The sequence below is a fragment of the Pogona vitticeps genome, chromosome 2 (assembly GCF_051106095.1).
Source record: "Pogona vitticeps strain Pit_001003342236 chromosome 2, PviZW2.1, whole genome shotgun sequence".
Taxonomy (NCBI): domain Eukaryota; kingdom Metazoa; phylum Chordata; class Lepidosauria; order Squamata; family Agamidae; genus Pogona; species Pogona vitticeps.
The window spans coordinates 15,304,927-15,314,196 of NC_135784.1; the positions used below are offsets into that span (position 1 = coordinate 15,304,927).

Sequence of the window (9,270 nt, forward strand, 5' to 3'; positions counted from 1 at the left end):
TTCTTCGCGATCCTGGTGACTCCCTTGGCTGCATCCGTGGCAAGGAACTTCTCCCTCTTCGCCACGATGGTGCCGATGGTGGATGGATTCCTCCGGTACTCCCTGGCGAGGTCTATCACTCGCATGCCTCTGTCATACTTCCCAATGATCTCCTTCTTCATCTCGACAGTAATCTGCCCCCTTGTCATCTTCCCGGCCTCGGCAGAAGCAGCAGCCTTCTTAGGGCCCATGTCAGCACAGCTGCTACGTTCACAAAAAACAAAAGGCAATGGTTCACATCTGCTTCCCACACAGCTTCCCACCTCTGGCCAAAACTGCCCTGGACAAAAAAGTGGCATAACACACACACCCCAACACAAGCTAAGCCCCCCCTTTCCTGTGGAACTTAAAAAATAAAATTGGCATAAGACCCCACACACAAGCTAAGCCCCCTACCTTTGCAACTTACAAAAAAATAAAGTAAAATTGGCATAACACCCCCCAACATAAGCTAAGCCCCCTACCTTTCCTCTGCAACTTACAAATATATATATATATAATAAAATTGGCACAACACCCTCCAACACAAGCTAAGCCCCCCTACCTTCCCTCTGCGACTTACAAAAAATATATAATAAAATTGGCACAACACCCCCAACACAAGCTAAGCCCCCCTACCTTTCCTCTGCAACTTACAAAAATATATAAAATTGGCACAACACACACCCCCAAAACAAGCTTAGCCCCCTACCTTTCCTCTGCAATTTATAAAAAAAATTTGGCATAACAGCCCCACCCCCAGCACAGAAGAACCAATGCACACCTTACTTTTTGCTGGCAAAATAAAAAGTTCTGAAAACCTTTCTCCAAATTTCTCCAAACACAGGACACGCCCACCTCGCAGATCACACAGCGGCTCCTCTCTTTGAAGTCCAACTCGAAACTGCACGTGGAAAAGTGGACCCAGGCTGCCCTGTGGGGAGGCTTTTTAAACCTTCCCGGCACAAGGCATGCTGGGTATTAACGGTTGAGTTTCAAAACAAAAAACTCGTCTTGCGAGTCATCAAAACCTCCTGGGTCGGCAAAACCATTCGTCTTGCGAGGCACGGCGGCTCTGATGGAGTGACAGAGAGAAAGGGTCCTCCCGTTTACCTTTCTAAGGGTTAAGTTCTCAGAGCTGAATTCCTAGAGAGGAAAAGAGTGGGCCGCCATGTTTGCAGCATTACTTCCTGTCTCGGCCCCTCTCCCCGGAAGAAGTGGCCTCGTCGACCTTTGGCACCTGATAGGCGCCTTTCCGCTTCTGGGTGTCGCAGGGGCGTCTGGGAAAGTGAGTTTGGGGTAGAAGCAGGAGAGGAAGAAAAAGCAAGGGAGGGTTCCTTGTCCTCCCCCTCCCTCCGCCATTATTCACCCTCAGAGGGCGAGGCCTTCTGTTGCCCTGCTGGTTGATTGAGCTTCCTTGGGGGGTCGACCCCAAACATTTTGCTGCCCGAAGCCGTGCAGAAATGGGTCCCCCCACCCCCACCACCAGCTATAAGGCATTATTAGGACCTCCTCGGTTTTGGGAAAGGAACTTTTTAAAAAGTCTCCAATGGAAAAGAAAGTTTCTTTGGCAACTGGAGGGCAGGATCGTGCCACCTTGGTTTAGGTTAATCGAATTCCAATAGGTTTGCTCAAAAGAGGCAGTGGAAGGGTGGATCCGCACAGTGATCTTCGGTATTTATATTTGAATATGATTTTAGGGTTTTTTAGACACTCTGTCTTTGGATCCAGTTCATTTATGTTGTGGAAGTCCTACCTCGATCGATGAATATACAGTATCACCTTTTCTTATCTGGCCTCAAAGAGACGTTTGAATTATTCTTTAGTTCTTCGAACAACTCCTGCGCTGGCGCTGGAGAAAAGTACTCAAGTTCTACACACAGTGTACAGTAGTGTCCAATTTTACTTAAATCACTAAGGTTGTGATATGTACATCTTTTAAACTATTAGGAAAAGGTGTGTGGTCCTTAAAACGACACAAACGCAAGAGCAAGCTGTACTTTTATCAGACTAACAAATCCAGAGAGTGCTACACATCCATCTGTTGCACACGCTTCTTTTATATGAAAATAGGATCCCATAAATGGGAGGATGTTTCATCCTTTGGGGCTCCTGTACTGCCCACTTCCACGGTTATGTTTCCCTTCCAAAGGGTTAAGGTCATTGACGAGCGAATCCCAGAGCGTCCCTCAGGAAGTGAGAAGCGACGCTGGAGGCTCACTTCCGGTTTCCGGCTCCGAGCGGCGGTGCTTCTTTTTTCCCCTTCCCGCCCAAGTCCCAGGTGCCTCCTTTTTTCCGGGGGTCGGGAAGGAGGTGAGCTCTTTAGGGGGGAGAAGGAGGGAGACGATGGGGGGTAGATCCCCTTGGCTTGGCCCGGCTTTGGAGGGGGAGAGAGATTCAACAGGCAGGGAGTCCCTGGAAGAGTCAGTCGCCCCTTCCTTCCATCCTTCCCTCCCCATGGATTCTCCCCACCGTTGAACTGTGGGAGGGGCTGGAAACCAGTTTCCCAGTGACTGGCGCCTGCATTGAGGGCGGGGGAGGACTGGGAAGAGGCCTCTGCAGACTGGGAAGATGGGGGCGGGGGGTATCAGCAAAGTGGACCCCCCCCCCACAAACACACGCCTGTGTTGTCTGAATGGGGTGGTTGTGTTTCTAGTTCATCCTGTTGAGGGGTTTGTGCGGGACCCCAAGCAGGTGGTTATAAGAAGATTTATGTCCCTTTCTGGATAAAGGCAGATGATCCCTTGTTAGAATTGGTGAAAAAAAAAAGCTGCAGTTCTTTTCATTTCGGTGGATGGAATCTGTTGATCCTTTAGTGTTCTTAGGGGGCCAAGAATTAGAGTCGAGGTCAATCAGTCTGTCTCTCCGGATCCCCAGGGTGCTCAAAACGTCTCAAAGAATTGCGGTGCTTTTAGCAGGCAGGGAGAGAAATCTCAGGAGGAGGAAGACTGTGGCGTTGTGTGAGGGGGGCTAGAAAACATGGGCGCCTCTCTCCGGCCTCTCCCAGCTCACCCCCAGGCATGCCTGCAAGTGTGTGCTGGGCTTCTGTGCACTGGGGACGCCCCACAGAGGAGGGAGGGGTGGGAGCCTTTGTATACCCCAGAGCGTCTTTACCTTTGGAGGGAAAGGCAGGGTGAGGTGCATCAGCACTGGGGCTTGTGAGTCCCAATTAGAAATAAAGTTGTTTTCAGGGTGTTCCTCCCAGCCCACAGTGAAGACAACCAGAATCTTGTTACCCGAAGGAACTTCCCAGGTTCCTAGGAAAACCGCTTCCTTCTAATGGGCTGAAGCCTCCCATATTCCTATGCCCCACTCTGCCCTGGCTGTGGAATCTGCTTAGATGCATCAAGTCCCTAGTCAGGCTTTGGAAACTTAATGCAGCATCTTCCTTTATTGGCTTTTAAGTTCATCCCTTCCGTATACATTTCGTTTCCCATCCTCCCGCCCCCCGTTTTTCTTGGCTTTGCTGTTCCACAGTCATATTGCATCTGCAGTAAATGTTTCTTTCTCTCTTTTAATACAGATATTTATTTTTTCTCGTTTCCATTTCCATCTCTATGAGTGGAAATCATAATATGCCTAGTCAGCGAGGCCTCGTGAGAGCTTTGATAATATTATTCCTTACCCCCCAAAATAGCCTGACATGTTAAAGTGTTTTAAGTGTGGGGTATCGTGGCTATTAAGAATAAAGAATAAAGCATTCTTTTTCAGCAAAACCCCTGGTTTTGTACATATGCAGATTAAACTGGATTGAATGTATAAGAATAATTATTTTAGAACTTCAGAGATGGAAGGCACCCTCTGGATCATGAAATCCAGCTCCTGTCAAGGAGGCCCAGAGGGGGAATCGAACCGCCAAACTCTGGTTCTGCCACCAGATGCCTAAACCACTGAGATATTTAAGCACAGGCATTTAGAAATCAGTGTGCAACCAAATACACTTCCATGTCACAGCTGTCTTTTCCCTCCAAAAACCCTCTCCATCTTCCTTCCAGTCTATCTGGGGATGTCTCTTCCGCTCAGCCTTCAGGGAATATAAAGCAGGCACACAGAATCTAGAGAGTTGTATAGGGAGGAAGATGTACTTGATCCTGTGACTTGTCAATCAGAGCCATTCTTGGATTGGGGCACTGGAACATGACAGAACCTTTCCATGTCTTTTTTTCCCCCCAACCATATCTTGTTTTTTCTGCTTTTCCTACAGATAGAAGAATAAAGCCTATTCGTTCCATAACTTTGGCTCTTTTGGAGGAGATAAGCCTACGATATTCTCTTGGCATTGAGCCCGAGAGACAGACAGATGCCATGGAGGTGTGGAGCAATGAGGAATTCCCATTGCTGAACTTGGTGATCCTTGAACAGTTCCTGGTCGTCCTGCCGCCCGAGATGGGGATCTGGGTGAGAGACAGTAGGCTGGAATCCACTTCCCAGGCGGTGTCTCCGGCACAAGGTTTCCTCCTGAGCCAAGCAGTGAATGACAAACAGGAACAGCAGCTGGTGAGAGTTCTGGACAATGGCTGAGAAAGTATCCATGGAAATAGTCCAACAAAAACATGTCCCTCTTTTTTGCTGAAACCCGAGTTTCTCTCTTCTCCCATTTATTCTTTGATTTCTTTTTCCATTCCTGTGTTTGTGTTCCAAACATTAGTAACATTTACAGGGATTTACAGAATTCTTCTCTGTCTTCCCTCAGGCAGTGGATGCTCCATCAGACCCGAAACCGAAGCCTCCCCTTCTGAAGGAGAAGGTGGGTGGAGGAGCTGCTTTGCCGGGTAAGAAGCTTTTCATGATCTTTCTGCTTGTGCTGCCTTTCCTATACCTTTCCCATGTTCTTGAAGTGCATTTCAGCTCCTCTGTGTTCAGGTAGATATTTAAAGTTCTGTGAATCAAAAAAGAAGGAGCAACTTTTGTAAATATAGGAAAGAGATAAACATGTCTTCCCAACTCCTTGTCCTTCTTTGCAGACCCTGGAACCGCGCTGGGGAGAGATCCTCACTCATCTCTTCTTTATGGAGGAATGGAAACAGCACCTGTACAGCCAGAACAGGTAGAAGGAAATAGTTTGGGAGATGGGGCCGCCTGGGCCCTTCTCCCCATCATACACTTCCCTGGCTTTAAAACAATCTCCCCCCTTTCTGTTGGCTTCTGTCAAACCTTCTCATTAGGAAGGCTGGCAGTATGAGAAGTGAAGGGTTGAATCTTGTACTGTGTCCCTCACCTGTTGTCGCTGTTGTCATTCTTTTCTGTGATGTCATTTAAAAAAATGAAGTTTCCTTTTATTCCAGGGTCCCGTCACTCTTGAGGACATTACTGTGTCTTTCACGGAGGAGGAGTGGGCGCTGCTGGATCCAGGCCAAAGGGCTCTGCACCAGGAAGTCATGGAGGAAAATATTGCTAACGTGATGTCTCTGGGTGAGCGTTCATTTATGTTCCGTTATAGCTGTTTTTGGAGAGAAAGTCAGGCTAGTCTCTCCCAAAAACTAGGAAACATCTAAGAAACCAAAAATGTAAACTAATGAATTGTGGCAGCTTCACAATCATCAGAATAATCTCATTGTGAGCCATGTACAACCATGAAAAGCACAATTTTAAACATGTTACGATAAACTATCCTCCATACACAGCACGTTACCATAGTCTCTCGAGACTGAAGGATGCCTGATCTGATGATAAACTACACAGTTGATGTAACCAGTTTATGTCTATCACAACAGTGTCAAATTATGTAGCATGCTGGTGGTTTCTCTCCAAGATTCTTGGGGACGGAGTCAAAGGTCTTCTACATGTGATAGGTTTATGCTTATACTTAATTGATTCTGTTCCCACACTCGAGTTTTGATTTTACATTTTCAGTAAAGCTGAGTTATATGGTTGTTGGGTTTTTTTCTCTCTCTTTTAGTTCCTGATATGAGGGAAGACTGGTTCAAGGAAGAAGCACATCGTTCGTTTTTGGGACAAGATCTGCAAACACGTGGAGGAGGAAAATCATTTCGATGTTTGGATTGGGAAAAGACCTTCTGTCAGAGCACCCACCTTGCTTCACAGAAGGGAATTCCAACGAGGGAGAAGCTATTTCAGTGCTTCGACTGTGGAAAGCGGTTCAGTTACAATTCCTACCTCATTGGGCACAAGAGAATCCACACAGGGGAGAAACCATTTACATGTTTGCAGTGTGGGGAGAGCTTCAGTCTGAGCACAACCCTGGCACGCCACATGAGAATCCACACAGGGGAGAAACCCTTTAAATGCCTGGAATGCGGAAAAAGCTTCAGTCAGAGGACAACCCTGGCGCGCCATATGAGAATCCACACAGGGGAGAAGCCATTCAAATGCATGGAATGCGGAAAGAGCTTTAGGCATAAAGCCAACCATGTTTCCCATATGAAAATCCACACGGGGGAGAAACTATTTAAATGCTTGGAATGTGGAAAGAGCTTCAATAGGAGCACAACCCTTACCTCCCATATGAGAAGCCACACAGGGGAGAAACCCTTTAAATGCCAGGACTGTGGGAAGAGCTTCAGCTGGCGCAGAGCCCTTGCTAACCACGTGAGAATCCACACAGGGGAGAAGCCATTCAAATGCCAGGAGTGTGGGAAGAGCTTCAGACAACGAGCAACCCTGGCTTACCATATGAGAATCCACACAGGGGAGAAGCCCTTTAAATGCTTGGAATGTGGAAAGGGCTTTTACCAGTGTACAGCCCTTGCTTCCCATATGAAAATCCACAGTGGGGAGAAACCATTTCAATGCCAGGTTTGTGGGAAGAGCTTCAGACAAAGAGCAACCCTCGGCAACCATATGAGGACCCACACTGGGGAGAAACCATTCACCTGTTTGGAGTGCGGAAACAGCTTCAGTCAGAACTCACACCTTACTCGCCATGTTAGAATCCACAGAGGAGAGAAATCATTGAAATGCCCTTAGTTTGGGGTTATGTGAAAGAACCAAAATTTGTTCCCATCAACGATTCCACACAGGCTGGCAACCCATTGAATGCTGGGAAAGTAGAAGGTACTTCGGTCTTGGCACACACTGTCAAGAAACTCAGATGTTTGACGTGTGAGATACAGGATCCATCCTTGATATAAATAGACATACAGTGGTGCCCAGCTTCACGATTACCTCATTAGACAAGAAATTGCTTTCCGATGAAGTTTTTGCGATCGCAAAACGATGCTTTAATAGGGAAAAAACGCTTTACGGCGATCAGTTCCCTGCTTCGGGAACCGATTTTTTGCTTAACAACGATCTTTACAGCTGATTGTTGGATCTTCAAAATGGCCGCCCGCTGTGCAAAACGGCTCCCCGCTGTGTTTTAGGATGGATTCCTTGCATTACAGGCACCGGAAAATGGCCGCCCTATGGAGGATCTTCGCTGGACGCTGAGGTATTTCGCCCATTGGAACGCATTGAACCGGTTTTCAATGCATTTCAGTGGGATTTTTACTTTTGCTTGACAACGATTTCGTTCTACAGCGATTTTGCTGGAACGGATTATCCTCGTCAAGCAAGGCACCACTGTATATATGCTTATAATTTGGAAAATTGTGTCATACTCCTTCCCTCTTCCCCCTTCTCTTTCTCCTGCAAAGTCTGTTAGAATAAATTTCTCCTGAAATTGTGTTTTGTATCAATCTGTTAATATTTAAAATAAACATGCTTTTAAAAAAAAGTCATATGTGAAAGACTGTTATGTTTTTAAAATTAAGGACTTATATCCCTCAATTACCACACCAAACACTGCCAGTTCTGTTTCTGCCCCACAGTGGAACCATCACCCCATTGGAAATCCATCTCAAGGCCAGCCTGGTACAGAAATAGATAAAAGGTTGTTGAGAATTGTGATTATAATGTGTATTCTCATAATATCAGCAGAGTAAGGAGATATTGGTTAGCACATATACTTACGACACTATGACGCTGAGAGAGTAAAACCAGCAACTTAGTCTATTTACATATATACAGAGAGAATAGACATTCCTCTGGCAGCATAACATGACATGAAGAAACGCACAGCATAGGAAAAAAGTGATCTGACTTACAGCAGATAAAGATGTTCATTTTACACATGACTTATGTACAGTTCTGTGACCGATCAGAAAATACATTACTTCATTTTCTGTTACACAATGTTTCATCGTGTACCACAGCTGTACAACATTAAGTCTTTATTTCATTCATTCATTCATTCATTCATTCATTCATTCATTAGATTTGTATCCCACCCATCTAGACTATGTCTACTCTGGGCGGCTTAGTTTTAATCCTTGATACCCACATCTGAATACAATCAGTACAGTGACTCAGGTAAAATGAGCCATTTTACATTTAACTTTAATTAATTAATTAAAATTTAATATGTTTTCATATCAAAATCTCAACAGAGGTTCCTAGCAGGGAAAGCTATATTTCAGGGTTGTAGAAGTTACATGAGTTGGTATAATTGACTTCACTATTCCTTTATTTCAAATACTGTATATCATTTGCCATCCTGTTTTGCTATTAGATAAGAAATGCATTCAATGCGCCGAAGATACAAAATACTGGTAGTAATAATTAGACAGAGGCGTTGGCATTATTATTTCCTTAATGTGAACCTTTTTTCCCCCTGCTTTGTCTCAATCTACTTTGCTTGTTTGTTTACCCTTCTGTATTTTTGATCTAGTGGCAAATTCTTATATTGCACCTTTGGATTTTTTTAAAAAATGCAAACCAAATATTATTGTGGTGAAAAAATGCTGTAAGAATAGCAAGGAGAGACAAGAGGGCCTTCTTAAATGAACAATGCAAAGAAATAGAGGAAAATAACAAAAGGAAAAAGCAGAGATCTGTTCAGGAAAATTGGAGATATTAGAGGAACATTTCGTGCAAAGATGGACATGATAAAGGACAAAAATGGGAGGGACCTAACAGAAGCAGAAGACATCAAGAAGAGGTCACAAGAATACACAGAGGAATTATATCAGAAAGATGTGGATATCCCGGACAACCCAGACAATGAAGTTGCTGACCTTGAGCCAGACATCCTGGAGAGTGAAGTCAAGTGGGCCTTAGAAAGCCTGGCTTACAACAAGGCCAGTGGAGGTGATGGCATTCCATTTGAACTATTTAAAATCTTGAAAGATGATGCTGTTAAGGTGCTACATTCAATATGCCAGCAAGTTTGGAAAACCCAACAGTGGCCAGAGGATTGGAAAAGATCAGTCTACATCCCAATCCCAAAGAAAGGCAGTGCCAAAGAATGCTCCA

General features: G+C 45.2%; 1 protein-coding gene across 5 annotated transcripts in view; it reads left to right on the forward strand.

Moving 5' to 3' along the window:
* Positions 1-8,816, forward strand: part of LOC110071154 (uncharacterized) — an 83,838-nt gene extending 75,022 nt beyond the window's left edge. The window contains exons 1-6 of one of the 5 annotated variants that reach the window (XM_078387442.1): positions 1,495-2,299; positions 4,223-4,515; positions 4,712-4,790; positions 4,983-5,065; positions 5,304-5,430; positions 5,918-8,816. In XM_078387442.1, the coding sequence (XP_078243568.1) occupies positions 2,110-2,299; positions 4,223-4,515; positions 4,712-4,790; positions 4,983-5,065; positions 5,304-5,430; positions 5,918-6,945 (1,800 nt within the window). In that variant the 5' untranslated portion in view covers positions 1,495-2,109 and the 3' untranslated portion in view covers positions 6,946-8,816. Of the gene's footprint in view, positions 1-1,494; positions 2,332-4,222; positions 4,516-4,711; positions 4,882-4,982; positions 5,066-5,303; positions 5,431-5,917 lie in introns of those variants that run through there. The other 4 variants (XM_078387444.1, XM_078387440.1, XM_078387443.1 and 1 more) reach the window with 4 other exon arrangements.
* Positions 8,817-9,270: the final 454 nt, after the last annotated feature.